The following is a 27,675-nucleotide window of genomic DNA, read 5'->3' on the forward strand; positions in this document are numbered from 1 at the left end:
CGATCCCCTGCATGCGTTCGTGTCCGTTGTGCATTGTGACCAACTTGGTAAACAGGAAAATGCGTCGCCGCACAGTCCAGAATTGCTACACAGTGGCTCCAGAACCAGTCTTCTGAGTTCAAACACTTCTGCAGGCCACTAAACTCTCTTGATATGAATATATTGAGCATACCTGGGATGCCTTGCAGTGTGCTGTTCAGAAGAGAACTGAACCCGTTTGTACTCTCACGCATTTATGGACAGCCCTGCAGGATTCATGGTGTCAGTTCCCCCCACCATTGCTTCAGACATCAGTAGAATCCATGTTGGAGCACTTCTGTGTGCTCATGGGGGCACTACACGATATTAGGCAGGGGTTTCTTTGGGTCTTCTGTGTATTTGATGGCTTCGGTATTTAAATGATGGAGGTATTTGAATTGAGCGAAAAACTGAAAGGTGAAGAAATCACCATAAGATGATTCGTACCAGTGACAGTCAAAAGCAAGACATAAAATCGCCTTACCTTTTGTGAATTGAAATTCTTCAGGCAGCAGTTTTTTCAAGAATGTGAGAGTTGCAGTGAACTGGTTCAGCGGGTGGATGGGGAGGGGTTTTTAATTACAAATATTCGATTGCAGGGTGTTCTTGTCAGCAAAGAGTTTTTGAAGCAGATCATGTTCACATAAATTGAAAGTAGTTAGTGCAATATCTCTAAGATAGTGGTGAAATGAGTATTACCGAGTACTGTGAGGAGACGACAGCCGACTACCGGTCGCCTCTCGACCTGCAGGTTGCATTGGCGTGCCGCGACAGGAGTATACAGAGCTGCGGCGACTGACGAACCTGCGGAGGCTGCAGCTACACGAGTGCCAGGTGACGGAGGGCGAGCTGCGGCTGGCTCTGGAGGCCATGGGCTCGCTGGAGGTGCTCCTGCTGGACCGCTGCTGCCTGGTCCGCGACCTGTCCGTGCTGCGGCGCAGCGCCAGCCTGCGCCAGCTGTGCCTCACGCTGCCGCCCGTCCCGGGCGCCCCTCTGGTGCTGATGGACCCTCGCCTGCAGTGGCTGCAGGTCAACCTGCGCATGCGCGTGTTGCTGGACACCGACCCGCTATCGCTGCGCCTGCGCACAATCAGCGTGTACGCGGACGGGCTGCCGGATGCGCTGCCGCTGCTTCAGGCCCTGGGCGTCGACGCCGGCAGCCTGGGCCAGCTGGCCACCCTGCCGCGCTGCCCGCACCTCAGCCAGCTCTGCCTCAATCTGCTGGTCGGTACCGACGGGCCCCAACACTCGGTCGTGTGGGTCCATATAAAGTTGACGAGTTCTACGTAAAGATGACGGACAAAGTAAAGCATTGAAGCCTGACGCTCTCTACTTGGGATAAGAGCTGACTTGGAAGCTGTTAGCGGCTCTAACTACGACTGCAACAAGAAGAATAAAAGGTAGGTAAATGTCTGTAGCCCTGGTGGAAAATGGAAAAAACCCCACAGGAAACCATACCACTAGACAGTCCAAAACAGACATCGACCTTGAAGTCTAATGTTTTTGAGGTGCAATAATTACAATAAATTTATCAGCAATTCCATGGGACCAGTGATAATTTGCAGATCAGCTGCACCACTGTGGTCTGCCTCCTCTAGTGCCGCCCTTTGGGACCGGGGTTACAATAGGCCTGAGGTATTCCTGCCTGTCGTACAAGGCGACTAATAGTACACACGTTTCAGTCTTTGTGATTGTCCCCTGTAGCATTTGACCTCCACTCTTCAAAATTTTCCCGAAGAGTGAGCCAGTTTGGGAAGGGCGCCTTACAAGGCGCATCATGTCCATTGTGAATTGAGATCTTTAGCCCACTTTCTCGTCGTCGCATTGCAGTCCTGCCCATTCTCCATCTCTTGGGTGAGGACACCTTCCTGGGTACATTTTCCACCATGCACTATGCAGTGTCGATTTCTGCGCCGACGATGACCATGAACTTGTTTGCACCTGATATCCAGCACTGTAGCCAGTCCGTTGTGCTGGGTCTGCCATGTACCCTGTTGGTTGTAGCCCCTGACTACACAGGGATCGCTCTGCTGATGCCTGCTCCGCTAACTCCCCATGTATGTCAAAGGTTAGATGCCCATCCCCCTGGGGCATCAATACTCCCGGCAATGGCCATCCTGCCAGGTGGCAATTGCTGTGGCTGGGTGGCACCCATTGGGTGGGCCCCTGGTCAGAGTGGGTGGCATCAGGATGGATGACACGCGATGAAGTGTTGTCCATCTCTTGCTGGTGGTGAAACACCAGTAGTCTCTAAGCGATCACGAGCTCAGTTCAACTACAAAAGTACAACCCTGAGTCGTTCCCCTCTGGCCAGACCATGGGAGGAATGTCAGGCTAAGGATGGCAGTGGGATCTTATGCCCAGTCACGGGAGTTACTCGCTTGTGACAAGCTGGGGGATGTTCCTATAACCATCACGCACCATAAGAGCTTAAATATATTCCAGGGTAACATATTTCACAGATACCTTCTTTTGCAGTCCGATGATGAGCTGCACGCCAATTTAGTATCGATGTGTAAATTTCGTCCCGCATCTTCACCAAGGTCCGTGGGATAATAACGTTGCCACCAGTACCTTCATCTTGCCCCTTGAGGGTGATACATTGCCCGAGAAGGTCGAGGTGATGGTCTACCAATGTGGTGCTTTAATGCTGGAAGTTCGGCCATATGTCTTCCCACTGTACTTTCAGCATCACATGCTGAGATTGCGGACGCCTATCACACCCCAATACTCCATGTGCCCCACCTCCCATCTGTGTCAACTGCAGATAGCACCATTCGCCTTGCTCGCCTGACTGTAGGATTCTCCAGAAAGAAAGGAGAATCATGGAGTACAGGGCTCTGGACAGATTGACCGAAACTGAGTCTAAGAGAAAATTTGAATGCCTCCAATTTGTGCGTATGACATCGTCTTACGCTGCTGCTACAACAGTTGTGGCACCATCAGCTCCGCCAACCCAGGTAACCTCTCAGAGCTAGAAGCCTACACCTGCCCCCTTGGTGGTGGTGGGTATTCCGTGTTGCTCCTGCACCACCTACTTCAGGAGCAACGCCCCTCCAACCATTGGGGACGTCTGCCCCACTTCTAAGCCAGAGAAGCGTAAGTCGTCTTCTCCTTCTCTCGCTAGGAATGGTTCCCTTTGGTGACTCCCTTCCCAGGTTCCTTCTAGTGGGAAAGAAGACACCTGCCAGTGGCTGAAGAGCCCAAAAGCAGCTGGTTGTAGGGCTTCACGCTCATCCTCAGTCCCAGAGACTGAGGCAGTTAAGTCCTCCCAGCCAGGAAAACCCAAGGAGCAGCGAGAGAGAGCCAAAAGAAAACCCCTAAGACCAAGGAAATTGCGGTGGCACCCACACCACCGCTACCTACAAGCTCTGCAGCTGAGGATGGGGTGGAGATATTGGCATCTGCTGTTGACCTAGATCTCCCCAGATCTTCAGACACAATGGATACAGACTGCTCGGGCAATAAATCGGTGGCAGCAGGTGACTGTTAAGGTTTACACCTGCTATCTGCATTGCCCTCCAGGAAACCTGGTTCCCAGCAATGCGGACCCCTGCGCTCTGTGGCTATGGGGGATATTACAGGAACTTTTGCGACTATAATCGAGTGTCAGGTGGAGATTGCGTTTATGTCCTAAACTCGGTCTGTAGTGAACATGTGCCCCTTCAAAGCCTTCTTGAAGCTGTGGCTGTCAGAATAAGGACGACGTAGGAAATAACTATCTGCAATGTATATCTTCCTCCAGATGGTGCAGTACTCCTGAATGTATTAGCTGCACTGACTGATCAGCTCCCTAAACCTTTCCTATGTCTGGGAGATTTTAATGCCCACTAACCCTTGTGGTGTGACACTGTGGTTACTGGCTGAGGCAGAGATGTTAAATATTTACTGTCTCAGTTGGACCTCTGCCTCTTAAATACTGGGGCCACCACACATTTGAGTGTGGCTCTCGGTGATTACTCGGCCATTTATTTATCAATTTGCAGCCCAGGACTTCTCTGAACTATCCACTGGAGACCACATGACGATCTATGTGGTAGTGACTACTTCCCCATCTTCCTGTCACTACCTCAGCGTCAGGTTCACATACGCCTGCCCAGATTGGCTTTGAACAAGGCGTACTGGGAACTTTGGCCTCTGCTCTCATCGCTGAATCTCCTCCACACAGTAACAGCGATGAGATGGTTGAGCAGGTAACTAGCACAATTATTTCTGCGGCAGAAAACGCGATCCCTCGCTCTTTAGGGTGCCTGAGCCGTAAGGCAGTCCCTTGGTGGTCGCCGGAAGTCGCTGAAGCAATTAAGAAGTGTCAGCGATCTCTACAGAAGCTTAAGCAGCACCCTTCCCTGGAGCACCTCATAGCCTTTAAATGGCTCTGTGCCCATGTTTGCTACCTTATCAAACAAGGGAAGGAGTAGTGTTGGGAGAGATAAATCTCCACCACTGGGTGCCAAACGTCACCTTCCCAAGTCTGGGCAAAGATCAAACGTCTTTTCGGGTACCAGGCCCCAATAGCTGTCCCTGGTGTTACTATAAATGGCGAGTAAGGTATTGACACAAATGCGCTTTGCCGAGCGCTTTGCCGAGCGCTTTGCCGAGCGCTTTGCCGAGCGCTTTGCCGAGCGCTTTGCCGAGCGCTTTGCCGAGCGCTTTGCCGAGCGCTTTGCCGAGCGCTTTGCCGAGCGCTTTGCCGAGCGCTTTGCCGAGCGCTTTGCCGAGCGCTTTGCCGAGCGCTTTGCCGAGCGCTTTGCCGAGCGCTTTGCCCAGCGCTTTGCCCAGCGCTTTGCCCAGCGCTTTGCCCAGCGCTTTGCCCAGCGCTTTGCCCAGCGCTTTGCCCAGCGCTTTGCCCAGCGCTTTGCCCAGCGCTTTGCCCAGCGCTTTGCCCAGCGCTTTGCCCAGCGCTTTGCCCAGCGCTTTGCCCAGCGCTTTGCCCAGCGCTTTGCCCAGCGCTTTGCCCAGCGCTTTGCCCAGCGCTTTGCCCAGCGCTTTGCCCAGCGCTTTGCCCAGCGCTTTGCCCAGCGCTTTGCCCAGCGCTTTGCCCAGCGCTTTGCCCAGCGCTTTGCCCAGCGCTTTGCCCAGCGCTTTGCCCAGCGCTTTGCCCAGCGCTTTGCCCAGCGCTTTGCCCAGCGCTTTGCCCAGCGCTTTGCCCAGCGCTTTGCCCAGCGCTTTGCCCAGCGCTTTGCCCAGCGCTTTGCCCAGCGCTTTGCCCAGCGCTTTGCCCAGCGCTTTGCCCAGCGCTCTGCCCAGCGCTCTGCCCAGCGCTTTGCCCAGCGCTCTGCCCAGCGCTCTGCCCAGCGCTCTGCCCAGCGCTCTGCCCAGCGCTCTGCCCAGCGCTCTGCCCAGCGCTCTGCCCAGCGCTCTGCCCAGCGCTCTGCCCAGCGCTTTGCCCAGCGCTTTGCCCAGCGCTTTGCCCAGCGCTTTGCCCAGCGCTTTGCCCAGCGCTTTGCCCAGCGCTTTGCCCAGCGCTTTGCCCAGCGCTTTGCCCAGCGCTTTGCCCAGCGCTTTGCCCAGCGCTTTGCCCAGCGCTTTGCCCAGCGCTTTGCCCAGCGCTTTGCCCAGCGCTTTGCCCAGCGCTTTGCCCAGCGCTTTGCCCAGCGCTTTGCCCAGCGCTTTGCCCAGCGCTTTGCCCAGCGCTTTGCCCAGCACTCTGCATCGGAGATTTACCCCAGCCTTTCGCACACTCAAACGTCGGCTGGAAGAGAACGTCCTGTCGTTCACTACACGCTGCAGCGAATCCTATAACACCCTGTTCACAGAGTGGGATCTCCTCAGTGCCCTTGCATATTGCCCCGACACAGCTCCTGGACCTAATCGCATCCACAGCCAGATGATTAAACATTTCTCGTCTGACTACAAGCGACATCTTCTCGTCATCTTCAACCAGATCTGGTGCGATGGCGTCTGTCCATCGCAATGGCGGGAGAGCATAATCATTCCAGTGCTCAAAACCGGTAAAACCCGCTTGATGTGGATAGCTATAGGCCCATCAACCTCACCAACGTTCTTTGTAAGCTGCTGGAATGTATGTTACGTCGGCGGTTGGGTTGGGTCCTGGAGTCACGTGGCTTGCTGGCTCAATGTCCGGGCGGCTTCCGCCTGGGGCGCTCTACCACTGATAATCTTGTGTCCATTGAGTCTGCCATTTGAACAGCCTTTTCCAGATGGCAGCACCTGATTGCCGTCTTTTTGTACTTACTTAAACCATATGACACGACTTGATGTCATATCCTTGTCACATTGTATGAGTGGGGTCTCCGGGGACCACTCCTAATTTTTATCCAAAACTTCCTGTCGATTCGTACTTTCAGTGTCAAAGTTGGTGACTCCCGTAGTTCCATCCATACGCGGTAGAATGTAGTCCTGCATTACTCCGTATTGAATATCTCTCAATTTTTTCTGGCCATTAATGGTCTAGCAGCAGCTGTCAGGCCCTCCGTCTCACCTTCTCTGTTTGCAGACTACTTCTGCATTTCGTACTGCTGCTTCAGTACTGCTGTTGCTGAGCGGGGCCTCCAGGGAGTAATCTACAGGGCGCAGTCATGGGCTCTAGCCCACAGCTTCCAGTTTTCAGCTACAGAGTCGTGTGTCATGCACTTCTGTCGCTGTCGTACCGTTCATCTGGAACCCGCACTTTACCTATATTACGATCCACTCACTGTAGTGGAAACATATCAGTTCCTAGGACTGGTTTTCGATGCTCGATTGACTTGGCTCCCTCACCTTCGTCAGCTTAAGCAGAAGTGCTGGCAGCACCTCAACGCCCTCCATTGGCTGAGCAACACCAATTGGGGTGCAGATCGCTCTACGCTGCTGCAGCTCTACAGAACCCTTGTCGAATCCCGAATTGACTAAGGGAGTGTGGTTTATGGTCCGGCAGAGCGTTCAGCATTGCATTTACTCGACCCTGTGCACCGATGTGGGGTTCAGTGACCAGCGTACTGGTGGAGGCTGGTGTCCCTCCACTGCAGATCAGGCGTGAGGAACTGCTCGCCAGTTACGCAGCACATATTCATAGTTCCCCTGACATCCGATTACGTTCTTCTTTTCGTGCCCACAGCAGTCCATCTCCCGCATCGGCGGCCCAGATTGGGGCTAAAGATTGCGGTTTGCGTGCGGTCCCTTCTATCCGAACTGGAGTCCTTCCCTTCACCACCTCTACTTGTGGTCCGTTCACATACGCCTCCAAGGTGTATGCCTCTGCCGCAGCTTCGCCTGGACCTTTTTCATGGCCATAAGGACTCCTATAATCCCGCCACTCTCCGCTGTTACTGCCTCTCGATTCTTGTCGTGTTTCGGCGTTCTGAAGTGGTTTACACCGGCGGCTCAATGGCTGATGGTCGCTTAGGCTTCACGTATGTTCATGGAGGACATACTGAGCAGCACTCCTTGCTAGTTGGCTGCAGTGTCTTCACTACAGAGCTGGCTGCCATATCTCGTGCTCTTCAGTACGTCCGCTCATGCTGTGGTGAGTCATTTCTCCTGTGTACTGATTCATTGAGCAGCTATTGACCAGTGCTACACTCGCCACCCTCTGGTAGCGTCCATTCAGGAGTCCATCTATGCCGTAGAACAGTCACGCCATTCCGTGGTGTTTGTGTGGACCCCAGGACACGTCGGAAACCCCGGAAATGAACTTGTCAGGCTGGCCAAACAGGCGACGCCGAAGCTGACCCTTGTTCTCTTATACCGCAGGGTATTCTGGCTTTGGGAGACTGAATGCCATAACAGTACGCATAACACTCTGTGTGTCATTAAGGTGTCTTCCATGTAGGCCTTTCGCGGGAAATCAGTTGTCCTCTGCTGGCTCTGCATTGGCCATATGTGGCTAACACATGGTTACCTACTCCGTCTTGAACCACCTCAGTGTCGTTGTGGCTCCCAAATGACAGGCGTCCACCTCTTGCTGGACTGCCCACTTTCAGCCCCCTGCGGGTCCGGAGTAAGAATAGGCCCGAGGTATTCGTGCCTGTCGTAAGAGGCGACTAAAAGGAGTTTCAACCGTTTCGACCTTCCATGTGATGGTCCCTCTTGGGGTTCATTTTTCAAAATTATACAGAAGTACAAGCCTTTTGGGGAAGGACGCCTTACATGCTGTGCCACTGGTCCTCAGTGCACTAAGACCTTGGCACTCAGTATTGCACCGGCGTTCTAACCATACCCACTATTCCTCAAATTGGGCCTAAACGCCTGATGGGTTGTACAAGTTACACCCATAGTGCGTCCCCATCTGCACCTACGATCATGATGGACTTTCCATGGCACCCGAAATCCAGCACAGTAGCCAGCCCATTGTGGTGGGGTCGTCATGTACCCTCTAGGTTGTAGCCTCCTGACAACACAGGGATCGTACTGCCGATACCTGAGCTGCACCCTCCCCACGTCGGCCAAGGAGTAGATGCCCGTCTATTTGGGGCATCAGGACTCCCGGCAACGGTCATCCTGCCAGGTGGCCCTTGCTGAGGCTGGGTGGCGCCCGTGGGGAGAGCCGCTGGTCGGAGTGGGTGGTATCGGGGCGGACGTTTCGCAGATGAAACGTCAACATGCTCTGCGGGCGAGTCTTTTAAAAAGAAAGGTACTGTCTCTGGTTCTCCTGCCCTTTCCCCCTTGGCCTCTCCCTGGGAGGAAGGACAGGCCCGCCAGCTTGGGGCGAAGTACTTCCCCCGCTATTTAGTCTGTTCTCGGACGGATGGGGGGACGTTCGCCACCTCCAAGCCCATGTTCTTTGTTCAGCACATCGAGGACATCTTCGGGGAAATCGAGGCTCTTAGTAAAATGCGTTCGGGGTCCGTTCTTATAAAGACCACCTCCGCTACGCAGTCGGCGGCGCTCCAGGCGTGCGACCGACTAGGGGACATCCCAGTGTCCATTGTCCCGCATCTGGCACTGAATAGGACGCAGGGGGTTATTTTTCATCGGGACCTCCTGCTGCAATCTGATGAGGAGCTCAGGTCCAACCTGGAGCGCCGAGGCGTGCATTTCGTCCGGCGAGTCCAGCGCGGCCCCAAAGACCGTCGCACCGACACCGGGGCCTTTATCCTCGCCTTCGAGGGGGACGTTCTCCCAGAGAAGGTAAAGGTGATGTGCTACCGGTGCGACGTGCGACCTTACGTCCCGCCTCCTATGCGCTGTTTTCAGTGTTTGCGCTTTGGGCACATGTCGTCACGGTGTGAGGCTGAGCCCCTTTGTGGCGATTGTGGACGTCCTCTTCGTGAGGAACATATATGCACCCCACCACCTCGGTGCGTTAATTGTCCTGGCATCCACTCGCCTAGATCCTGAGACTGCCCTGCATATCAGAAGGAGAAGAAGATTCAAGAACTCAAAACTTTGGATCGTCTCTCTTATTCTGAGGCCAGGACGAAGTATGACCGCCTCCATCCCGTGACTTTGACCACTTCGTTTGCCTCAGTCGTGTCCACTCCTTCAACAGTATCCTCACCCCTATCCTGTTCCCCCTCCACCTCCTCCCCCCATCCGGGGTCTATGCCTCCGCCTCCCAAATCCCTCCCTTCCAACTCCTCTTACCCCGCGGCCCCGCCCTCTCTGCCCCAGGGGCCACCCTTCCTCCTCACCCCCGCCGCCTGAGAAGCGATCCTCTTCTCAGGCGTCCATCGGGGAAACGTTCCGGACCCCAGCTTCCGAGGTCCGGCGTTCCAAAATGGACCCCGCGCGTGAGGACCTTCTTCGGGTCCAGCCCACCATCCCTGTGCCTCCTCGGACTTCCAAGAAGTAGTCTCTATCCCCCTCTCCACCCCGGCGCGTTTCGCCTGACGCTCCATCCGTGAGCCGCTGCTCCCTGCCGTCCTCAGTTTCGCCGGGACGCTCTGCTGCCAGGCGCTCAGCTGGCCTCTCGTCGGCAAATAATGCTGCCCCTGCTACACAACCAGGGACAGCGGCCGCAGCTGGCGACGACTCGATGGAACAGGATCCGCCTCCCGCAAGTTGTAGCGTTGTTCCCTCGAAACCTGGCCCTCCGTGGCCGTCGAGATAACCAGCTCTTCCCACCCCCCCCCCCCCATCTCGTTTCCCCTCTTTTTTGACTAGCGATGGCCTTGTTACATTGGAACATAAGAGGTATTCGATCTAATCGGGAGGAAACTGCTCCTCCGCCTGCACTGTCCGCTCGTCCTTGGTCTCCAGGAAACCAGGGTTGCGCCCAACTGACCGTATTGCCTTTACCCACTATACCTCGGAACGGTATGACCTCACCCCTGTGGACGGTATCCCAGCTCATGGTGGGGTCATGTTGCTCGTTCGGGACGATGTCTATTACCATCCCATTCCATTGACAATCCCACTCCAAGCAATAGCTGTCCGTATTACTCTTTCTGCTTTTACTTTTTCAGTTACCTCACGGCTGTTATCGTCAATGCTGCCGAACGTTCCAATCCTCATACTACCTCTTCTTCACGTCGCGTTTCCGTCCCCTGGTGGAATGAGGCTTGTAGAGACGCTATCCGTGCTCGACGACGTACTTTACGCACCTTTCGCCGCCATCCTACGTTGGCGAATTGTATTGGATACAAACGACTCCGAGCGCAATGCTGTAGAGTCATCAAAGACAGCAAAAAAGTTTGTTGGGCCTCTTTCACCAGCTTCTTTAACAGTTTTACTCCCTCTTCTGTCGTATGGGGGGGTCTGCGCCGGCTGTCGGGCATTAAGGCCCACTCCTCGGTACCTGGCCTGACCTCAGGTAATGATGTCCTTGTTTATCCTGTGGCTGTCTCCAACGCCTTCGGCCGGTTTTTCGCGGAGGTTTCAAGCTCCGCCCATTACCACCCTGCCTTCCTTCCCAGGAAAGAGGCAGAAGAGGCTCGGCGATCTTCCTTCCACTCGCTGAATCTGGAAACTTATAATGCCCCCTTTACTATGCGGGAACTCGAACGTGCGCTTGCACTGTCCCGGTCCTCTGCTCCGGGGCCAGATGCCATTCACGTTCAGATGCTGGCACACCTTTCTCCGGCGGGCAAAAGCTTCCTTCTTCGTACCTACAATCGCATCTGGATCGAAGGTCAGGTCCCCATGCATTGGCGTGCCCGCATCTCGAGGTCGTGCGGTAGCGTTCTCGCTTCCCACGCCCGGGTTCCCGGGTTCGATTCCCGGCGGGGTCAGGGATTTTCTCTGCCTCGTGGTGGCTGGGTGTTGTGTGCTGTTCTTAGGTTAGTTAGGTTTAAGTAGTTCTAAGTTATAGGGGACTTATGACCACAGCAGTTGAGTCCCATAGTGCTCAGAGCCATGCATTGGCGTGACGCCGTCGTTGTTCCTATACCCAAACCCGGGAAGGATAGACACCTTCCTTCTAGTTACCACCCCATTTCTCTTACAAGCTGTGTCTGTAAGGTGATGGAGCGCATGGTTAATGCTCGGTTAGTCTGGATTCTTGAATCTCGACGGCTACTTATCAATGTCCAATGCGGCTTTCGTCGCCGCCGCTCCGCTGTTGACCACCTTGTGACCTTGTCGACATCCATCATGAACAACTTTTTGCGAAGGCGCCAAACGGTAGCCGTGTTCTTAGATTTGGAGAAGGCTTATGATACCTGTTGGAGAGGAGGTATCCTCCGCACTATGCACAGGTGGGGCCTACGCGGTCGCCTGCCCCTTTTGTTGATTCCTTTTTAACGGATCGAAAGTTTAGGGTACGTGTGGGTTCCGTATTGTCCGACGTCTTCCTCCAGGAGAACGGAGTGCCTCAGGGCTCCGTCTTGAGCGTAGCCCTTTTTGCCATCGCGATCAATCCAATTATGGATTGCGTTCCACCTAATGTCTCAGGCTCTCTCGTTGTCGATGACTTCGCGATCTACTGCAGTGCCCAGAGAACATGCCTCCTGGAGCGCTGCCTTCAGCGTTGTCTAGACAGCCTATACTCATGGTGCGTGGCAAATGGCTTCCGGTTCTCTGAAGAGAAGATGGTTTGTATCAACTTTTGGCGATATAAAGCGTTCCTTCCGCCATCCTTACATCTCGGTCCCGTTGTTCTCCCATTCGTGGAAACAACTAAGTTTCTAGGGCTCACATTGGACAGGAAACTTTGTTGGTCTCTGCATGTCTCTTATTTGGCGGCCCGTTGTACTCGTTCCCTTAATGTCCTCAGAGTTCTTAGTGGTTCATCTTGGGGAGCGGATTGCACTGTCCTGATTCGCTTGTATCGGTCCATACTCCGATCGAAGCTGGATTATGGGAGCATCGTCTACTCGTCTGCTCGGCCATCCCCCTTACGTCGGCTCAACTCCATCCACCATCGGGGGTTACGTCTTGCGACCGGAGCCTTCTACACTAGTCCTGTCGAGAGTCTTTATGCTGAAGCTGCCGAATTACCATTGATCTACCGGCGCGACGTAGTGCTGTGTCGGTATGCCTGCCGGCTGTTGTCTATGCCCGACCACCCTTCTTATCAGTCCCTCTTCGCCGATTCTCTCGACCGTCAGTATGGGTTGTATGTGTCTGCTCTGCTGCCCCTGGAGTCCGCTTCCGTCGCCTGCTTCGACAATTGGATTTTGCCCTCCCTACCACCTTAAGAGAGGGTGAGAGCCTGACACCACCTTGGCTCCAAGCTCCGGTTCATATTTATCTCGACCTCAGCTCAGTCCCGAAGGAGGGTACTCCGGCTGCAATGTTTGTCGAACTTCGTGCTCGACTTGCCGGTCACACCTTTATTTACACCGATGGCTCCAAAACTGACGATGGTGTCGGCTGTGCCTTTGTCGTCGGGGCCGCCACCTTTAAATACCGGCTCCTCGACCAATGTTCGAGCTTTACGGCCGAGCTTTTTGCTCTCCATCAGGCCGTTCAGTATGCCCGCCGCCACCGCCATTCATCGTATGTACTCTGCTCTGACTCACTCAGTGCTCTTCAGAGCCTTGGAGCTCCCTATCCGGTCCATCCCTTGATTCAACGGATACAGCAGTCCCTCCATTCTTTCGCTGATAATGGTTCTCCTGTCAGCTTTCTGTGGGTTCCCGGACATGTAGGAGTGCCTGGGAATGAGGCTGCAGATGCTGCAGCCAAGGCTGCAGTCGTCCTGCCTCGGCCAGCATCCCATTGTGTCCCGTCATCTGACGTTCGTGGAGATGTTTGTAAGAGGCTTGTGTCGTAGTGGTGGGATGCTTGGTCATCCAAGCTCCGGGCAGTAAAACCGCTCCCAACTGCTTGGACATCCTCCTCCCGACCATCTCGGCGAGAAGAGGTCCTTCTGACCAGGTTGCGGATTGGGCATTGCCGGTTTAGCCACCGCTACCTGCTCTCCGGTGACCCAGCCCCGCAGTGCCCTTGTGGTCAAGCATTAACAGTGCGCCATGTTTTATTGTCGTGTCCCCGCTTTAGTCAATCTCGTGTTGTCCTGTCCCTGCCATCTACTTTACCGGATATTTTATCTGATGACACTCGAGCAGCTGCTTGTGTTCTGCGTTTTATAACTTGGACTGGCTTGTCCAAAGACGTCTAACTTTTTTACGTCTTTTATCTGCATCTTTGTCAGGACTTTCGGGTGTCCCCCCCCCCTCCCCTTGAGTTTTACGAGATTCCATGTGCTCTAACAACTGTGACTGGGCGCTAATGACCTCAGTAGTTGAGCGCCCTTAAACCCCACAAAAAAAAGTAACTACTGCCTACTTTCAGCCGCTCTGCGGCATACTTTTAACATTACCAGCAGGCACCGTGCCTTTGGTGCTGGGCGACAACTCCTCCACAGCAGCTTTAGATCTACGGTTTATCCATGAGAGTGGTTTTATACTTCTATGTAGGTTTTAGGGCTTGTCCTTTGTGCCTGTGTGTCCTCCACCCTTGTGCTTTTAAGGTGGAGGTTTTAAAGTACTGCAGAATGGCTGGCTTTCCCTTTTTATTCTCGTGGTTGGCCATCCACTGTAATCTTTCATGTTTTACTCTTCTGTTTCTGGTGTCTCTGTTGTTTCCTTGGCTTTTGTTCCTTTAAGTGTTCGTTGCCTTCCCTTCCCATCTTGTGGCTTTTCCTTCCTTTCCGTTTTGTGTTATATGTTTCGTCCATTAATTCTCACACTTATGGCATAGTTTTATTAGGAACAACGGACCGATGATCTCATAGTTTGGTACCTTTGCCCACCTCTAAACCTCTTAAACAAACCAACCAACCAACCTCCTGTAGTGGCGTGCTCTGGTAGTGTGGCCGTGTGTGTGTCTGTCTGTGTGTCTGTCTGTGTGTCTGTCTGTGTGTCTGTCTGTGTGTCTGTCTGTGTGTCTGTCTGTGTGTCTGTCTGTGTGTCTGTCTGTGTGTGTGTGTGTCTGTGTGTGTGTGTGTCTGTCTGTGTGTGTGTGTGTCTGTGTGTGTGTGTGTGTGTCTGTGTGTGTGTGTGTGTGTGTGTGTCTGTGTGTGTGTCTGTGTGTGTGTCTGTGTGTGTGTCTGTGTGTGTGTCTGTGTGTGTGTCTGTGTGTGTGTGTCTGTGTGTGTGTGTCTGTGTGTGTGTGTCTGTGTGTGTGTCTGTGTGTGTGTGTCTGTGTGTGTGTGTCTGTGTGTGTGTCTGTGTGTGTGTCTGTGTGTGTGTCTGTGTGTGTGTCTGTGTGTGTGTCTGTGTGTGTGTCTGTGTGTGTGTCTGTGTGTGTGTGTCTGTGTGTGTGTCTGTGTGTGTGTGTCTGTGTGTGTGTCTGTGTGTGTGTCTGTGTGTGTGTGTCTGTGTGTGTGTGTCTGTGTGTGTGTGTCTGTGTGTGTGTCTGTGTGTGTGTCTGTGTGTGTGTCTGTGTGTGTGTCTGTGTGTGTGTCTGTGTGTGTGTGTGTCTGTGTGTGTGTGTGTCTGTGTGTGTGTGTGTCTGTGTGTGTGTGTGTCTGTGTGTGTGTGTGTCTGTGTGTGTGTGTGTCTGTGTGTGTGTGTGTCTGTGTGTGTGTGTGTGTCTGTGTGTGTGTGTGTGTGTGTCTGTGTGTGTGTGTGTGTGTGTCTGTGTGTGTGTGTGTCTGTGTGTGTGTGTGTGTGTCTGTGTGTGTGTGTGTGTGTCTGTGTGTGTGTGTGTGTGTCTGTGTGTGTGTGTGTGTGTGTCTGTGTGTGTGTGTGTGTGTGTCTGTGTGTGTGTGTGTGTGTCTGTGTGTGTGTCTGTGTGTGTGTCTGTGTGTGTGTCTGTGTGTGTGTCTGTGTGTGTGTGTGTGTGTGTGTGTGTCTGTGTGTGTGTGTGTGTGTCTGTGTGTGTGTGTGTGTCTGTGTGTGTGTGTGTGTGTGTGTGTGTGTGTGTGTCTGTGTGTGTGTGTGTGTCTGTGTGTGTGTGTCTGTGTGTGTGTGTCTGTGTGTGTGTGTACGCAAGAATTGCAAATGTGTAGCTCCAAACAAAACATTTTCTGTGTGGGTTTTTGACTATCCCTCATTGACATTGCACTGGAAAAGTGACCCAATAGTCAGTTCCAGAAGGAAGTGTTCACTGTAATTTGAAATGTAACGACATCGCTGGTAATGGTCTCGAATCTGTAATCGGTGCTCTTTCCCACATGTATCGATAAAGTGTCAGTGCTGAATGTTTTATTTTGTTAGTTGCAGTTTTGCATATTTCCAAGTGTTTACAGCCAATTTAAACACTGAAAAATATGCAGTATTTATCAAAAATGGCTTCTGAGGTCCATTAGGAAGCTATTTGGTTCCAGCGAGGCATACTGGGTGTCCCAAGAGGATTACGATCCGGAAAATCGCAGCCGTCTCTGTACAGCGTGGAAACGAGACAATGGGGTGTCCGCGATGGACTGGTCTGCAACGTCTGCGGATGCGAATCCGATCAAAAATTTTGGGTGGTAAGAAAGCTTAAAGGAAAGGCAATATATACTTCAAAGCAGCTGTCGTACAAAATCAGGACCATATGGAGAAGAGCATGCCAGAAAGGTGCGAGGCTATAATCCATAATTGCGGTGATTGGATTAACTATTATTGCAATTAGTAATAACATGTATTTTCAGCTAAACACACATTTATAATAGTCTCTTTTATTTCATACAGATAAGACGTGTACTTTCCTGTGGAACTGATGGCACAGATTTGACACGAATACAGATCTAGTTCGTGTGCTTAGATGATGACGACGATGATTGGATAGTGGGGCGCTCAACTACGCGGTTGTCAGCGCCTGTAAGAGTTCCCAACCTTTGCTCAGTCCAGTATCTCCACTTTCATGAATGATGATGAAATGATGGCAACACACACCCAGTCATCTCGAGGAAGGTGAAAATGCCTGACTCCGCCGGGAGTTGCGTTGCGTTGAGGCCAGACCAATTGCAGTAGATCACGACTGAAGGAACATACACAGGGTTCTTCTCAGGCTCTGCAACCAACGTCTGTAGGTGACACGTTACATCGCTGGGAACGGCTTCTGCTAAAGACAAAATGCCCAGTGACCCCCGGCAGACACGCTGTCCTTTCGTATCGGTTACGCCACTAAGAGGCGGCAGGACACAGGTGCTTTGAGGCATTTCTGTGCAGTGAGTGCTGACTGTCGTTCAGCCGTCTACTGTGTGAAAGGTGCTGAGCAAAGCAGAACTGAATAAGCGGGTTGGATCCTGAAAAGCCTTCTGTTCGCTTCGAGACACTGGGTTTCGTTGTTGAAAATTACTGGGTAGCTAGGATGCAGCCCACGTTACGTAGACCATGTTAGTTAGGTAAAATTTCGTCGTTGCAGGAGCGGCGAATACAAAGGAAGGTCTAAAGACACTAGGAAGTGTAAAGGAACATACCACCTCCAAAACAAAGTTGTCGCCCATGGCGTGGTTTATGATACCTACACGTTTGTTACGAAAACTTACATATGTATTTATTTATATATAAGTGTAGCTAATCGATTGTTTCGTGATATTTACATACGATATTTGCGTGCGAAATTTTCAGAAATGAAATAGCTGTAAGCGTGTCGGCCCATTATCTTTAAAAAAAGGGGATGACAGTCATTTAAGATTGTTACGACAGACAGTGTTGGTGGTGGGGCGAAGTTATTTAGGCTAATGAGAGAAAATATGAAACTGATGGTCACCCTGTTATTGCAAAACAGCTGTTAACAAATTAGTCTACTACATGCGCACGCAAAATCCGCAATCCACTGCCTGGTGGGTGGCGGAGGTTACTTTGTGCCATTAGTAGCCGTCTCCCTACCTGTTCTACTCGCAAATAGAGCGAATGAAAAATGACTGCCTATACACCACTGTACGAGCCATAATTTCTCGTGTCTCATCTTTTTTGCAGTCCTCAAGCGAGATGTACTTTGGGGGGAGCAGAATCGTTGCGCTCTCAGCTTCACATGCCGGTTCTCTAAATTTACTCAGGAGTGTTCCGCAGAAAGAACGTCGCCTTCAGTCAAGTGAGTCGCATTTGAGTTCACGAAGCATTTCCGTAACGCTCGTTATTGATCGAACCTAACAGTAAGAAATCTAGCAGACTACGTCTGACTTTATGTGATGTATTCCTTTAATCCGACCAGGTGGGACACACACTACCGAACAGTGTCCAAGAATTGGTTGCACAAGTGTTCTTCCCCCTGCGGGTTCGGGGGTAAGAATAGGCCCGCGGTATTCCTGCCTGTCGTAAGAGGCGACTAAAGGGAGTTTCAACTGTTTCGGCCTTTCATGTGTTCGTCCCCATTAGGGTTTGACCTCCATTCTTCCAAATTACACAGAAGTAAGAGCCTTTTGGGGAAGGACACCTTATGTGGTGCACCATAAGTCCTCTGTGCCCTACGACCTTGGCGGTCTTCATCGTCTTGGCGTCGTAACTGCTCCCACCATCCATCATTTTGGGCATACACACCTGGTGGGTTGCGTAAATTACACGCACGATAATTATGGCACCCGACATCCAGCACGGTAGCCAGCCCGTTGTGGTGGGGTCGTCATGTACCCTCTAGGTTGTGGCCCCCCTGACAACACAGGGATCGTATTGCCGATGCCTGAGCTGCCACCTCCCCACGTAAGCCTTTGGTGTGGCTGGGTGGCACCCGTGGGGAGAGCCCCTGGTCGGAGTGGGTGGCATCGGGGCGGATGATCCGCACTGAAGCGGATGAAGTCTCAATCCGTTGGTCGAATAACCACCAACGTCTCAAAGCGTGGTAAAGTAGACTTTAACGCTGTGGCATATAACCCCAAATCGTCCCCTTCCCTAGCCACGCCCTGGGAGGGACGTAGGGCTGCGGACAAACATGAGCCGTATTCACCGCGATACCTTGTGTGCAGCAGAACTGATGGGGATTCATTTTTGGGGACTAAGCCTCTCTTCGAAGTGGCGTCTCTTTCCAAAATGCGGAGTGGTGCCACTCTGATACAAGCAGCTTTATCTGCACAGTCAAGGGCATTACTCGCCTGTGAGAAGCTCGGTGACATACCCGTTAACATCAGTCCCCATAAGTCCCTAAATTTGGTTCAGGGGATTATCTTTCATAAAGATCTTCTGCTACAGTCTGATGAGCTAGGGGAGAACCTGGCACGACGAGGTGTACACGTTGTTCGTCGTGTCTTTAGGGGACCCAAGGATAGTAGGATCGCTACCGGTGCTTTCATCCTGGCCTTTGAGGGCGACTGCTTGCCTGAGAAGGTCAAGGTCATGATCTACCGGTGCGATGTCAAGCCCTATGTCCCGCCCCCTATGCGATGCTTCCAGTGCTGGATGTTCGGACACATGTCCTCCAGTTGCACTGCCAGCCCCACGTGTCGACATTGTCGATGACCTTCGCATCCCAATGCTCCATGTGCTCCGCCTCCCACCTGCGTTAACTGTGGGGAGCATAATTCTCCCTGCTCGCCAGACTGTGCAGTCTACCAACGAGAGCGGAAGATACAAGAAATTAAGACCCTGGACCGTTTTCCTTACCAAGAGGCAAGGAAGAAACTAGAACGGCTCAACCCCACACCTATGTTGAGGAGTTATGCTGCTGTAACACTGCCGCCACCAGTTCCTGCAAAGACTCCTTTCTCAGTTGGCCCACAGAACAGTCAAGTTACTCCTGCCCCACCACTGGTAGGGGCCACTCTATCTTCCACTACTCCCAAAACACCCAGTTTGGGAGCAGTGCGCCCCGAACAACCGGGGACGTCAGTCCCTACCTCTCAGCCAGACAGGCGACAGCCCTCTCCGGCTGCTCAGCCGGAGACGCAACAGCCTCCTCCGGCCTCACTTGTTCGGAAGGGGTCCCTTGGGGAGTCCTTCCAAGGACTTCCCCAGTGTCTCACAAGACACTAGCCAGTGGCTGAAGAAGCCACCAGCTGCTGGTCGAAAGGCTTCACGCTCTTCCTCTGTTCCTGATAATGCGTCAGGAAAGCCCTCCCAGCATGCAAACCCTCCTCCCAAAGACAAGAGAGAGAAGAGGAAGCTCTCTATGAAGAATAAGGACCCAGTGGTTCCAGCACCAATGCTTCCTGTCAGCTCAGCGTCTGAGAATGAGGTCGAGCTCTTTGTGTCCCCTGATGACCTGGATCTCGCCGTCTGCTCAGAAAGAATGGACGTTGCGACGTCCGTCACTGTCGGTGGCAGCATGTGACCCGCGAAGTAATTTGACTTTTCAGCGCCTTCATGCCCCTCCAGGACAAGCTTTGTACAGTCCTCCAGTGGAATTGTGGCGTTTACTTTTGCCATCTACCTGAGCTACATCATGCTTCTAAGCATGACACCTGCTTTATGCGTTACCCTCCAGGAAACCTGGTTCCCGGCAATGCGGACCCCTGTCCTTCGTGGATACAGGGGTTATTACTGCAACTGTAGCACTTTCAATAGTGTGTCAAGTGGAGCCTGCGTGTATGTCCTTACCTCTGTATATACTGCTCCTGTGCCCCTTAAAACATCATTGGAAGCTGTAGCTGTCCGCGTAAGGACTACCCAGGACATAACCATCTGCAGTGTCTATCTCCCTCCAGGAGGTACGGTCCCCCTGACCGAATTAGCTGCACTTGTCACCCAACTTCACACGCCTTTTCTTCTCCTGGGGATTTTAACGCCCACAATCCCCTGTGCAGTGGAACGAAGATTACTGGCCGAGGCAGAGATGTCGAGAATCTCATCTCCGAACTCGACCTCTGCCTCTTAAACACTGGCGCCGCCACACACTTCACTGTGGCGCATGGCACGTTCTCGGCCATAGATCTGTCGTTGTGCAGCCCAGGGCTTGTACCATAGGTCCACTGGAGAGTCCATGACGACTTGTGTGGTAGTGACCATTTTCCCATCTTCCTTTCACTACCCCAGCGTTGCTCCCATGAACGCTTGCCCAGATGGGCATTTCGCAAGGCAAACTGGGAAATGTTCTCCTCTGCTGCCACTGTTGAATCTCTCCCCCACGGTACCATCGATGTGACGGTTGAGACACTGACTGCAGCGATTGTTTCCGCTGTGGAACGTACCATTCCTTGTTCGTTAGGGTGCCCCCGGCGAAGGTCAGTGCCTTGGTGGTCTCCAGAGGTCGCTGAAGCCATTAAAGAACGTCGGCGGGCTCTTCAGTGACATAAGCGGCACCCGCCTTTATTCAAACGTCTCCGTGGTCAGGTCCGGCGGCTCATCAAAAGGCGGAAACAGGAGTACTGGGAGAGGTACATTTCCACCATTGGTTCCTGTACTTCACCCTCCCAGGTATGGATGAAGATTCGGCGCATCTTTGGATTGCAGCACTCTACAGGTGTCCCAGGGCTTCCCATCAACGGGCGCTATCCACCGATGCAATCCCCGAGCATTTCGCTCATCACTTTATTCGGGCCTCTGCGTCGGGGAATTAGCCGCCTGCGTTTTGCGCGCTAAAACGCCGGGAGGAAGGCAAACGGCTTTCTTTTGCTTCTCGCCACCCTGAGGCGTATAACGCCCCATTTAGATCGTGGGAGCTCCAAAACGTCCTGCCACAGTGCCCCAATATGACCTCTGGCCCAGATGGCATCCACAATCAGATGCTCAAACACCTGTCCCCGGACTGTCAGCGATGTGTTCTTGCCATCATCAACCGCATATGGGGCGATGATGTCTTTCTGTCGCAGTGGCGAGAAAGTACCATCATTCCGGCGCTGAAGCGTGGTAAGGACCCGCTTAATATGGATAGCTATCGGCCCATCAGCTCAACAAACACTCTGTGCAAGCTACTGGAACGTATGGTGAGTCGACGGCTGTGTTGGCTGCTCTCTCGGGGTCTCGGGGTCTTCTGGCTCCGTGCCAGAACGGCTTCCGTCAGGGCCAATCCACCGACGATACTTTGGTCTTTCTTGAGTCTGCAATTCGCACTGCTTTTTCCAGGCGCCAACACCTCGTCTCCGTCTTCTTCGACCTCTCCAGAGCTTATGACATGACGTGGTGGCACCATATTCTCGCCATGTTGCACGGGTGGGGTCTCCGGGGCTCTCTACCCATTTCTATTCAGAACTTTTTATCTGTTAGGACATTCGCGTGTTACTTGGCACATCCCATAGTTCACTTCATGTCCAGGAGAACGGCGTTCCAGTGCTCTGTATTGAGCGTGCCACTTTTCCTTGTGGTCATCAATGGCCTTGCAGCAGCAGTAGGGTCGTCTGTCTCACCCACGTTATATGCAGACGATTTCACATCTTTTTCAGCTCCTCCACCATTAGTGTTGCAGAACGTAGGTTGCAGGGAGCTATGCACAAGGCGCAGGCGTGGGCCCTAGCCCATGGGTTTCACGTTTCTCCTGCGAAGACTTGTGTTCTGCAATTTTGTCGGCGTGGAACTGTCCATCCCCACCCTGAGCTTTATCTTCAGGATGCCATGCTCAGGGTTGTTGACACTTACCGTTTTCTGGGATTGCTGTTCAATGCCCGGCTTACTTGGCTTCCACATATTTGTCAGCTCAAGCGTCAGTGCTGGCAGCATCTGAATGCCCTCCGCTGCCTCAGCAACACAACTTGGGGTGCAGATCGTGATACGCTGCTGCGGCTCTACAAAGCCCTCGTGCTGTCCAAACTGGATTATGGGAGTGTGGCGTATGGCTCAGCGTCGCCCTCAGCGTTGCAGCTGCTGGAGCCCGTTCACCACTGTGGGGTTCGACGGGCGACAGCAGCATTCCGCACCGGCCCTGCTGAGGCTGCAGTTCCTCCACTTCGCGTCCGGCGTCAACTCCTCTTAGCCAACTATGCTGCCCACGTCCGTTGTTCGCCCCGTCACCCTAACTACCGTCTCCTTTTCGCTGATGCGGCAGTCCATATCCCACACCGGCGGCCGCGATCAGGCCATACAATTGGGATCCGTGTTCGGTCACTCCTTAGTGAACTCGAGTCTTTGCATCTTCCCTCTGCTTTTCAGGTCCACCCACATACACCGCCTTGGTGTATTCGTCGGCCGCAGCTTCGGCTGGACCTCTCACGATGGCGAAAAGATTAAGTTCCTCCTGCAGTCTTGCACCGCCAATTTCTTGCTCCCCTCGACGCATCCCGTGACACGGAGGTTATCTATACAGATGGCTCGATGGTTGATGGCCGTGTAGGGTACGCTTATGCTCATGCGGACTATGTAGACCAGCGCTCCTTGCCGGAAGGCTGCAGTGTTTACACTGCAGAGCTAACAGCCATTTTTCGTGCCCTTGAGCATATTCGTACCAGCACTGGAGAGTCCTTCGTCATTTGCAGTGACTCTCTCAGTAGTCTACAGGCTCTTGACCAGTGCTACCCACGCCATCCCATTGTTGTTGCCATCCAGGAGTCCGTTCATGCTCTTCAACAGCGTGGACGTTCGGTGATGTTCATATGGACCCCGGGACACGTTGGGATAGCGGGAAACGAACTCGCCGACAAGTTAGCCAAAGAGGCTACCCGCAAACTGCCGTTGGAAATCGGCCTCCCGGCAACTGATCTCCGATCGGTATTGCGCCGTCAGGTCTTTGGGATGTGGGCAGAGGAATGGCGCACTCTGTCTGCACTCAACAGGCTGCGGCGAGTAAAGGAGACCACGACTGTGTGGAGTTACTCCATGCGGGCCTCTCGCAGGGATTGTGTTGTTCTCTGTAGGCTCCGCATTGGTCACTCTTCGCTGACGTATGGCCATCTGCTGCGTCGATAGGACCCCCCTCATTGACGCTGGGGTGCAAACATGACGGTGGCCCATATGTTGTTGGAATGTCCTATTTTAACCGCCCTCAGGCGAACTTTTAATCTCCAGGGTGATTTATCATCTCTTTTAGGTGACAATGTCTCTCTGGCAGATCGGGTTTTAAGTTTTATTCGCGCAAGCGGCTTTTATAGATCCATATAATTTTATTGCATCACCCTCTTTTGTGCTGTACCTTTTACTTAGTTTTGTGTTGTCATTCGGCCCCACCCTAATCTTTTACGCTGGAGGTTTTAACGTGTTGCAGAGTGGCTGGCTCATCCTTTTATTTTCGTGATCAGACAACCACGATTCTCTGCTGTACAGTTAATTCTTTCTGCCTTTCTTCTGTTTTTGTTGCTGGGCTCTGTTTTCCATGTTTCTTTATTATTGACCTCGGGGCTTTTCTTCCCCTGGAATTTTTCTTTTGTGCTTCGAATGACTAATGGATGGTTTCACTGTGCTCTGTATGTTTATGAAACAAGGGACAGATGACCTATGCAGTTTGGTCCCTTTAATCTTTAAACCAACCAACCACAACTGTTCTAGACGCCATCCCCGCCACAGATTAACCACACTTTTCTGAAACTCTCCAAATGAACTGAATTAAAGCATTCGCCTTCCCTCCCAATCTCTACATGCTCGTTTCATTTCGTACCGCTTTGCAACGTTACGCTCAGATATTTGATCGACGGGCTGGTCTCAAACAGGACGCTACCAATGCAATATATGAACGTTATGATATTCCATTTGATATTCATCTGCATTTACAGCCAGATATCATTCATCAAACAAACTTCGACGTCCTCTATCCTCCTACCGTCATTGAACGATGACGCCTCCCTCAACACCACGGCGTCATCAGCAGACAGCCGCTTCCCCTGTCGGTCAGATCATTTGTGTGTGTGTGTGTGTGTGTGTGTGTGTGTGTGTGTGTGTGTGTGTGTGTGTGTGTGTGTGTGTGTGTGTGTGTGTGTAGAATAACAGCGGTCCTGTCACACTCCAGGGGCATTCCTGAAACCTTGTCTGGAGAACACCCGCCATCGAGATCAACGCAATAGGGTGTTACATAAGAACCTTTTGAGTATGCTCGTGCCTTCATTAAGTCTGCAGTGGCCCACTGTGCCAAACGCTTTTCGGAATTCTAGGAATATGGAACCTGCGTGTTGCTCTTCATCTTTGGTACACAGGATATCACGAGACTCGAGGAAAAGGTCATTCTAGCAGCACCAGTGATTTTACTGCTTCACCATCTCAGCTGTGTTCAGGTGAGAGATGAATTACCTGGGTATCGAATGTACAGAAATACGGTAGACAAAATACAAGTGGTAGTTTTAAGAACATTGAAATTGTGGGGAAGACAGCCACAAAAGTAAGGAATTGGATGTTAGGCGAAACGTGTTCTGGATTCGGCTGGAGATCGTCTGAGGATTAAACAGGCTGGCTAGACATGCAGTGGATTAGCTGGAGCTGGTTTGGCTGTCTGGCGAGAACTGTCGAGGAAAAGGAAATATCTATTAGTTCCTCGGCAACAATTTTTTTTTCTGGAATTTAACTGTACTAGCAGTCTGAACAAATAAATCTACAAAAGTGAGATTGTGTAAAAACGACAAATATCAAATTATCGGCATCTAAAAGCAATTATGCCTCCTGAACTCCATACACGAATGAAACTGGGAGGAGTCCTAACAAGAGCTACAACAAAGAAACGAAGGTGTTACGGAAGTACCCTCTGACATCGTTTACGGTTGGGGTGAAAAATGCGAATGGAATCTTAGGAGTCGCCAAAAATGTGTGGAAGGACGTTATAAAGTTTATGCTCCTGTCTCTACTCAAAGATTGGGTGGGAAGGCCCACGTTAATAAGTTGAATTCTGCCAGGCGTCGACAAACTGTACGCAAATGCACTCTCCAAAAGTGTGCTGGGAAAAGTTACGAACATGACGTGAAAATAGTTGTAATGACTTTGCTCCAGTGGAAACCTGTGGGGACTTTAACCAGATAAAATCCCCCTTGCGGGTCCGGGGATTAGAATAGGCCTGAGGTATTCCTGCCTGTCGTAAGAGGCGACTAAAAGGAGTCCCTCCCCCTCAAGGGGGCAGTTAGCGCCTGCGTCCGGAGACGGACGGTTCCACGACCTCTATTTGCGGTCATTTTGCTTTTTCACTTCTCGTTTCTTCCTTCCTTTGGTCCATTCCTTTCTTTGCTCTTCTCCACCTCACTGTCCTCCTTACACTTTCCCCTGCAAAATCTCCTTGCCCTCTCATTGCCTTCTTCTCATTGCCTTCTTCTCATTGCCTTCTTCTCATTGCCTTCTTCTCATTGCCTTCTTCTCATTGCCTTCTTCTCATTGCCTTCTTCTCATTGCCTTCTTCTCATTGCCTTCTTCTCATTGCCTTCTTCTCATTGCCTTCTTCTACTTGCCTTCTTCTACTTGCCTTCTTCTACTTGCCTTCTTCTCATTGCCTTCTTCTCATTGCCTTCTTCTCATTGCCTTCTTCTCATTGCCTTCTTCTCATTGCCTTCTTCTCATTGCCTTCTTCTCATTGCCTTCTTCTCATTGCCTTCTTCTCATTGCCTTCTTCTCATTGCCTTCTTCTCATTGCCTTCTTCTCATTGCCTTCTTCTCATTGCCTTCTTCTCATTGCCTTCTTCTCATTGCCTTCTTCTCATTGCCTTCTTCTCATTGCCTTCTTCTCATTGCCTTCTTCTCATTGCCTTCTTCTCATTGCCTTCTTCTCATTGCCTTCTTCTCATTGCCTTCTTCTCATTGCCTTCTTCTCATTGCCTTCTTCTCATTGCCTTCTTCTCATTGCCTTCTTCTCATTGCCTTCTTCTCATTGCCTTCTTCTCATTGCCTTCTTCTCATTGCCTTCTTCTCATTGCCTTCTTCTCATTGCCTTCTTCTCATTGCCTTCTTCTCATTGCCTTCTTCTCATTGCCTTCTTCTCATTGCCTTCTTCTCATTGCCTTCTTCTCATTGCCTTCTTCTCATTGCCTTCTTCTCATTGCCTTCTTCTCATTGCCTTCTTCTCATTGCCTTCTTCTCATTGCCTTCTTCTCATTGCCTTCTTCTCATTGCCTTCTTCTCATTGCCTTCTTCTCATTGCCTTCTTCTCATTGCCTTCTTCTCATTGCCTTCTTCTCATTGCCTTCTTCTCATTGCCTTCTTCTCATTGCCTTCTTCTCATTGCCTTCTTCTCATTGCCTTCTTCTCATTGCCTTCTTCTCATTGCCTTCTTCTCATTGCCTTCTTCTCATTGCCTTCTTCTCATTGCCTTCTTCTCATTGCCTTCTTCTCATTGCCTTCTTCTCATTGCCTTCTTCTCATTGCCTTCTTCTCATTGCCTTCTTCTCATTGCCTTCTTCTCCTTGCCTTCTTCTCCTTGCCTTCTTCTCCTTGCCTTCTTCTCCTTGCCTTCTTCTCCTTGCCTTCTTCTCCTTGCCTTCTTCTCCTTGCCTTCTTCTCCTTGCCTTCTTCTCCTTGCCTTCTTCTCCTTGCCTTCTTCTCCTTGCCTTCTTCTCCTTGCCTTCTTCTCCTTGCCTTCTTCTCCTTGCCTTCTTCTCCTTGCCTTCTTCTCCTTGCCTTCTTCTCCTTGCCTTCTTCTCCTTGCCTTCTTCTCCTTGCCTTCTTCTCCTTGCCTTCTTCTCCTTGCCTTCTTCTCCTTGCCTTCTTCTCCTTGCCTTCTTCTCCTTGCCTTCTTCTCCTTGCCTTCTTCTCCTTGCCTTCTTCTCCTTGCCTTCTTCTCCTTGCCTTCTTCTCCTTGCCTTCTTCTCCTTGCCTTCTTCTCCTTGCCTTCTTCTCCTTGCCTTCTTCTCCTTGCCTTCTTCTCCTTGCCTTCTTCTCCTTGCCTTCTTCTCCTTGCCTTCTTCTCCTTGCCTTCTTCTCCTTGCCTTCTTCTCCTTGCCTTCTTCTCCTTGCCTTCTTCTCCTTGCCTTCTTCTCCTTGCCTTCTTCTCCTTGCCTTCTTCTCCTTGCCTTCTTCTCCTTGCCTTCTTCTCCTTGCCTTCTTCTCCTTGCCTTCTTCTCCTTGCCTTCTTCTCCTTGCCTTCTTCTCCTTGCCTTCTTCTCCTTGCCTTCTTCTCCTTGCCTTCTTCTCCTTGCCTTCTTCTCCTTGCCTTCTTCTCCTTGCCTTCTTCTCCTTGCCTTCTTCTCCTTGCCTTCTTCTCCTTGCCTTCTTCTCCTTGCCTTCTTCTCCTTGCCTTCTTCTCCTTGCCTTCTTCTCCTTGCCTTCTTCTCCTTGCCTTCTTCTCCTTGCCTTCTTCTCCTTGCCTTCTTCTCCTTGCCTTCTTCTCCTTGCCTTCTTCTCCTTGCCTTCTTCTCATTGCCTTCTTCTCATTGCCTTCTTCTCACTGCCTTCTTCTCACTGCCTTCTTCTCACTGCCTTCTTCTCACTGCCTTCTTCTCACTGCCTTCTTCTCACTGCCTTCTTCTCACTGCCTTCTTCTCACTGCCTTCTTCTCATTGCCTTCTTCTCATTGCCTTCTTCTCATTGCCTTCTTCTCATTGCCTTCTTCTCATTGCCTTCTTCTCATTGCCTTCTTCTCATTGCCTTCTTCTCATTGCCTTCTTCTCATTGCCTTCTTCTCATTGCCTTCTTCTCATTGCCTTCTTCTCATTGCCTTCTTCTCATTGCCTTCTTCTCATTGCCTTCTTCTCATTGCCTTCTT

At 51.7% G+C, this 27,675-nt stretch overlaps 1 protein-coding gene across 1 annotated transcript; it reads right to left on the reverse strand.

Annotated features, from left to right (window-relative positions):
- Window positions 1-1,347: 1,347 nt before the first annotated feature.
- LOC126209792 (NKAP family protein CG6066-like) lies at window positions 1,348-27,330 on the reverse strand. Its single transcript, XM_049938930.1, has 3 exons — window positions 26,382-27,330; window positions 4,602-5,651; window positions 1,348-1,397 (listed from the first exon to the last, which is right to left on the reverse strand). Exons 1-3 carry the CDS (start codon window positions 27,328-27,330, stop codon window positions 1,348-1,350), a joined length of 2,049 nt encoding a protein of 682 aa, XP_049794887.1.
- Window positions 27,331-27,675: the final 345 nt, after the last annotated feature.

This window comes from Schistocerca nitens, chromosome 10 (genome assembly GCF_023898315.1).
Source record: "Schistocerca nitens isolate TAMUIC-IGC-003100 chromosome 10, iqSchNite1.1, whole genome shotgun sequence".
Classification (NCBI taxonomy): Eukaryota; Metazoa; Arthropoda; class Insecta; order Orthoptera; family Acrididae; genus Schistocerca; species Schistocerca nitens.

Coding starts and splice junctions, on each gene's coding strand:
- LOC126209792 (XM_049938930.1), bottom strand. CDS start 27,330: ATGAGAAGAAGGCAAGGAGAAGAAGGCAAGGAGAAGAAGGCAAGGAGA. Junction 5,652..26,381: donor AAGAAGGCAAGGAGAAGAAG/GCAAGGAGAAGA, acceptor TGCTGGGCAAAG/CGCTGGGCAAAGCGCTGGGC. Junction 1,398..4,601: donor AGCGCTCGGCAAAGCGCTCG/GCAAAGCGCTCG, acceptor TTCTTGTTGCAG/TCGTAGTTAGAGCCGCTAAC.